At 23.8% G+C, this 6,749-nt stretch overlaps 1 protein-coding gene across 2 annotated transcripts in view; it reads right to left on the reverse strand.

The window, feature by feature from the left end:
- Positions 1 to 3,659, reverse strand: part of LOC126895696 (serine/threonine-protein kinase 16) — a 4,271-nt gene extending 612 nt beyond the window's left edge. Inside the window, exons 1-5 of one of the 2 annotated variants that reach the window (XM_050667866.1) lie at positions 3,358 to 3,656; positions 3,034 to 3,280; positions 1,183 to 1,369; positions 960 to 1,114; positions 138 to 266 (exon numbers count right to left, since the gene is read on the reverse strand). In XM_050667866.1, coding sequence (XP_050523823.1) covers positions 138 to 266; positions 960 to 1,114; positions 1,183 to 1,369; positions 3,034 to 3,280; positions 3,358 to 3,434 — 795 coding nt within the window. In that variant the 5' untranslated portion in view covers positions 3,435 to 3,656. Of the gene's footprint in view, positions 1 to 137; positions 267 to 959; positions 1,115 to 1,182; positions 1,370 to 3,033; positions 3,281 to 3,357 lie in introns of both variants that reach the window. The other variant, XM_050667867.1, reaches the window with a different exon arrangement.
- Positions 3,660 to 6,749: the final 3,090 nt, after the last annotated feature.

Genomic DNA, 6,749 nt, shown 5'->3' on the forward strand with positions numbered 1-6,749 from the left:
ATAAATAAAATAGCATTATAGAGGTAACGAGAGAAAAAAAAAAAAAAAATAGTAAATTTTAAAATATCCTGTATATTAGTAATATATTTTTTATATTAAAAAAGAAAATATGTGTAACAATAATAATTTTTAATTACTTCATAAGAATTAGGAGGAAAATACAGTTTTCCACTTATCACAGCTAATGCAACTGAATCACCACGTTCATAAACCAAATCATAAGGAGACTTCCCATATAACATAGCATATAGTAAACATCCTAGTGACTTGAAAAAGAAAAAAATACAAATAATTATTCTAGCAATTGTATTTGAATTCAATTTAAATAGTTCAATGATTTGTTAAATGATTTTTTTAAAGTATTTATTTAAAATGTCTACTATTTTAATTTTATTTTTAATTATTATTTTTAACTAAAAAATATTTTATCTGATATAATTAAATATAATAATCATATACTATAATACACAAGTTAATTTTTTTTTCACAAAAAATTAAATAAACTAAAATAATATAAGTCAAATTTGATTAAATTAGTAATTATATTTAAGAAGAGTATTTATTTTAAAATAATTAGTTCAAGTTTTAGAATTATAATATTCCAAGTTTTAAATATATCTTTTTCTTTTGACTGTTTGTAAAAGAATTTTTGAAGTAAATTAATTATTTTTTAGATTTCTTTTAATTTTAGATGTTTGTAATTTAAAAAAAAAATATTTCAAATATAAATTAATTAAGTTAATAAATTTTTAATTTTATAATCAAAAATATTTTTGGTAACCTTTTTAGTAATAAGGATAGAGAATTGACAACAATTAAATGTCTACTATGTGCTATAATATCTTAATAAACTCCTATAAGTTGTTTTTATTTTGTAACTCTTTAAGTTGTTTATGACAAGTGAATTACTTTGTATACTATAATTTTATATACACATATATAAAAATTTGTAGTATTACCCAAACATCTATCCTTTCATCAATGACCGAGTCTAAATCAATATTAAATAACTCTGGAGCTCTGTATGTCATAGAACACCTTTCATTTACATCGTCAAGAAGTTCTTGAGCATCTTTCTGTGAAGTTATAACTACTTTGGCTGGAGCTGCTGAACCTGAACAATATTTGTTTTAGAATTTGCAGTTAACTAATATAGAGTTATGATTTTTAAAATGTAGTCACCTAAGTCTATTATGATTGGTTTGTTATTATGATCAAATAGTATATTAGCAGGTTTTATGTCTCTGTGTGCATAAGAAACATCATGAAAAACTTTGACTCCAAGACAAATGATATGGAAGTGTTGGATTATTGTTTTCAAATTAATTTGATTTTGATATAATATTAAACGATCATGAAGGGATCCGTTCTAAAAAATAAGATAATTAAAAATAATAATGACTTTTCTAAAATAATAAGAGGTGTAGGAGATGTAAATGACAATTCTTATAACCTTTAATACTAATATCAGTTTTCTGTAATTTTTTTGTTTTCAAATATAATAAAACATAGAGTAGGTAGGTTAAGCTTGTAATGGATTATGTATATTTATATTATATACTACAATAGCAATTTCAATCTCTAAGTTTCATTAAAACAACTGCTCATTCTTTAAAAGAAACGTATGGTTGGTTGATGTCACCGTGTAAAAAACTATTATAAAAAACTATTAAAAAACTATTATAAGTAATTAAAACATAATGATTATGTATTGAAACTATATAAATTTGAAGTTTTGTTAATCTATTTAAGTTTGAGATTTTAGTTGCAAAAACATTTCAATCTGACTAATAATTTATATTCAATAAAATTTATCATGATAAATATAAAAAATTTACAGGCATAATATATGAATACCATCGAGTTATGAAGATTGATTAGAATAGAATATAAAGTGTTAAATATTAGTTAATAATTGTTTAAAATTGTCATGTCAGAATATGCAAATTATTTGCAAGTATAGTAATAAAAAAAAAGTTACTTAAAATTGTAAAATATATTAAACCCAATCTATCCATTAAATATTTTTTACTTATTTTTTCTATTGGGTGGCTAAAATTTTTTCTTAAATTACCAAAAAAAGTCAACCAATCTATACCAATAAATTACCTATACTGTTATGAAATATATGTACCTACTAATTTTTTTCAAATATTGAAAAACATTAGAAATGAAAAGTAAAAAAATTAAGTCTTTTGCTATTCTTGGGTGTTGGTAGCAGTATTAAAACTTAAAATATTTTTTACCTACCTACGATTTTTAACTTAGGTGCCACTGTATTACAATGTATAATATATGATATATAGAGTAAATCATATATCATAAAACACATAATTAATGAAAAAATACAATTAATATTTAGAAGTTTTTTTTTTCTTTTATGTAAAAGAATCTACAAATCATAAATTACTCTTTATGTTTATTCCTTATACATTACAAGGCTGTCAACTTTAATTTTTGAAATAGCAAAATACATTATTAACTAACTTATTTAGTATATCAAAAATAAATAAATAAAAATAAAAAGTTATTTAATTAAGGAAATAGCATTTTGACCAGTATTTTGGATGTTATTAACCTTTTTAAGTAAGTAAATTTTTACTTGAGTGGGTTAAAAGTACAGACGAGAATTAACTAATGATAAAAATGACAAAAACCATGTCTTTCTTACAACCAATACCATAAAATGTTAATTACTTCCGAATTACTGTCCTAAAATTTGTTGTTGACTAGTCATTTTCTAATAAGATTTTTAATCATGAAATAAGCTAGTTAATTATTTAACATTTGAAAAAAAATTTCAATAATATTTTACTTTATTGATTAAGAGGTTCATGATAAATGAATCATCCTGTATAAGTATTAATAATTTTTAACTTTAAAATGAAAGTAAAACTACAAAATACAGACGATAATTATTAACAAAATAATTTTTGTAATTGATATATGTTGATATAAATAAATAGTTTTCTGAATAAATTAGAAGTCCTACTCTAAATTGATAACTTTAAAATAAGAATGAAATAAACTAACCTTGTAAAAAGGTAATAACATTAAAAATGTATCCTTTGGTGTTTTGGAAAATATTGGACACTTTTCAATCATTTTATATCCAATTAGTTTGATAATATAACTATTTTTGCAGCAATTATCCAAGATTGAATGCATTTCAGCTTCTTTCTGAGCCTTTTCCTTGTCTTTTTCATCATGACAGTATATACACTTTAATACATACTTGGTATTATTGGTATCTTCAACAAGATATACTGAACTAAAACCTCTAAAATTAAATTTCAATATTACAGCAACACAAGCCTGCATATTATAGAATATTTATTAAATTTTGGGAAAAATTACCCTTGTCCTATTTGATCTATAATGTAGTATTTATTATTTTGTAAAATAATATTTTGTTTCCCACACACACAACCCATGATATCATTCTATAAGACAGATACTAAAAAGTACTTAATTCATTTCTGAATTTAACATATTGTTTAAAAATTATTATTTTATCCTTTCACAATTACAACAGAAAGTCCGAAGACTATCTAGCTTTCATTCTGCAAGAATTAACGAAATTACTAACCCATTAAATCCTGAGCTCTTTCATTTTACTTATTTGGAGACCAATACATTTTTGATAAGAAATAACAATTGACTATTTTATCAACATTACACATATTAGTTGATAAGGATTGCCTATTCTAGTGTTAACAATAAGCACATATTGACTGTACATTATGGAGTGTCTAAATACAGAAACCCCACCGTTCATTATTACACATTCGCATGCAAAAAATCGCACATTTATTTATTTTAATTTATTGTTATAAAATTATGTAGTTTTCTTGTGACATTTGTGCAAAAAAATGCTCATCAATATATTCCCTTATCAGTCAAAATAAATGTAGTTTAAAAAAACTAAAAACACGCTTTTAAAGCACATCGAACTGAAAAGATCAAAATAATTTTTAAAATAAGCTTAAAACACTAGTATTATTGTGATAAAAGCTTCAGGCGCTCAATATACGAAAAAAATGCACAAAGCACTCACGCTTTTATCACAATAATATTAGTACTTTTCGTTCATTATTGTTTTAAGCTTATTTTAAAAATTATTTTGAACTTTTTAGTTGATGTGCTTTAAAAGCGTGTTTTTAGATTTTTTAAACTATATTTATTTGTCACTTTTTAGTTTCATGTTATGATAGTAGTTGCTATCAATATCATGGTTGTAACGGGAAATCAGGGTTCGATTCCGGAGAGGGAGTCTGAGAAACGGCTACCACATCCAAGGAAACCAGCGGCGCGCAACGTGGAGGCAGTGACAAAAAATGACGATACGGGAATCATCCCCCGTAATTGGAATGAATACACTATATATCTCTTTTAATGAGAATAAAGCGTATACGTTTTAATAGTAATTAGAATATATATATATACATGTAAAGCGACTTAAGTACGTAAACGTATCATGCATGAGGTATAGCCGTGTTTTGTGGGCGGGCGTGGCGGGGGGAACGTTAAACACGAGGTATATACGGCGGCAGCGGCGTCGGCTGTAGGGATATATAATGAATATTAACATATACGTATATATATATGTATATACAGAGTGGCCCACCACTCATTGACAACTTAAATAACTTTTGATCCAGTTAATATTTTTAGTTGATTTTTTTTAGCTTCGATGCGAAGCTGAGAAGGTATTAATTTTACTATGATGTGTTTTTTTTTTTATTTTTTTTTTTTTTTTTTTTGTTGGATAGTATTGTAAACCAAAATTGTTTGTTTTCTGTATTTATTTTGATTTTTTCTTATAGATCATGCGTTTATTATAATATTAGTGTTGAATGNAAAAAAAAAATTTGACCTCTGGACTTGTCTTCATGGTGAAAATGACTACCGTATGCAAAAATATGCTATTTTTGTGAAAAAATTCTTGATATTATATTTTACATTTTTTAACATTATGTTGCTATAACTTTTTAAAAAATGCATGAATCAACTTTATTCTTTAATGATAAATACTTTATATATACTTCTTTCATTCGACATACTTTTTTTTAAAATCGGACCATTTCCCTTTATACAGGGGGGGTGCAAACCTTTTAAAATGCGTATAGAAAGTAGAACTTTTTCAACTTAATTTTTGGAAGTGTTCAGGAAATACTGACACTTATATATATATATGAAACTAAAATTTATATAATATCTTTTTATATGAAAAAAAAATCATTTCTGACTTTAATTTGTTTTCACGGCGAAAACAAACATTAAAATTAATAAAAAATACGATTTTTGTAAAAAAATTCTTTTTTATATTTTTAACTTTATAATGCTATCACTTTTTGAAAAATATATGTATCATTATATTTGTTTTAAGATAAGTACTATTTATATATATATTTATATATTACACTTAAAAATCATAAAACTTGTAATTATGATATATATATAAGGAAATAGGAGGTCATGTAGCTTTTGGAATAATCCATTAATTTTTTAAAATGAAACATTATCTACAGATTTGTATCGAAGTGTTTTTTATTATAGTGATNGATTTGCATCGAAGTGTTTTTTATTATAGTGATTTTAATCACTGTCAGATATCTTTTTATGTGCTGGGGTTTTTTTATGATCAAAACTAAAATGTATTGAAAATATTTAACTCAAAAATAATGACGTATTTAGAAATTTAATAATGGAAGGGGCACAAAAAATGTTCATGAAAAACGACTGTTTTTTTTTGCTCATAATTTTTGTTATCGCATATTAAACACATATTTTAGATTTTTTTGAAAAAATATCTCTTATTTGTTTTGAATACATTTTTNATATACTAAATACATATTTTAGATTTTTTTGAAAAAATATCTCTTATTTGTTTTGAATACATTTTAATAAATACATTTTAATACATTTTATTAATAAAAATATTTCTTTTTATACAGTGTGTATAAAATAATAAATGTAATAAACACTTTAAAAACAGGTGATAATATTAATGGGACAACTGTACAGGCGTCGAATTTTGCTCCACAAGACAACTATATCGACTAATATTTCATAAACCCGCGTTATTATCGATAGTCAAAAAATCCACAAAAAATACTAAATAATCACGTGCACGTATTTGGAAATCAACATACTATTATCTGTGCTAAATATACAGGGTGTTCAGTAAGTAAGAAAACAGGTCAATTGTTATAAAAAATGAGAACAATAGAAACCCGTTTCCTTACTTACTGAACATCCTATATAATGTTAATGCGTTTTATTCAAACCAGTTCTTTTAATTGTTGCAAAATACAAAAAATCTATTCACAATTCTTACTCTTTTTGACTTGGTCATTTTTTCAATTTAATTGAGATTTAGAATATTTTTCAAATTAAGTAATACTGAGAAGCTTTGAAGAAAATTTGTTTGGTTCATCATTCAATTAAAATTTATTTAATAATTATTTTAAATAATATTAACCACATTGATCATTAATTAAAATATTTTTATAATATATTTTTATCTTTGTTTATATTTTATATTTTAAAAAATGCATGAATCAACTTTATTCTTTAATGATAAATACTTTATATATACTTCTTTCATTCGACATACTTTTTTTTAAAATCGGACCATTTCCCTTTATACAGGGGGGGTGCAAACCTTTTAAAATGCGTATAGAAAGTAGAACTTTTTCAACTTAACTTTTGAAAATGTTCCGGAAAGACTGACACTTTTATATATA

The sequence above is a fragment of the Daktulosphaira vitifoliae genome, unplaced genomic scaffold, assembly GCF_025091365.1.
Source record: "Daktulosphaira vitifoliae isolate Bord-2020 unplaced genomic scaffold, ASM2509136v1 Scaffold_1, whole genome shotgun sequence".
Taxonomy (NCBI): Eukaryota; Metazoa; Arthropoda; class Insecta; order Hemiptera; family Phylloxeridae; genus Daktulosphaira; species Daktulosphaira vitifoliae.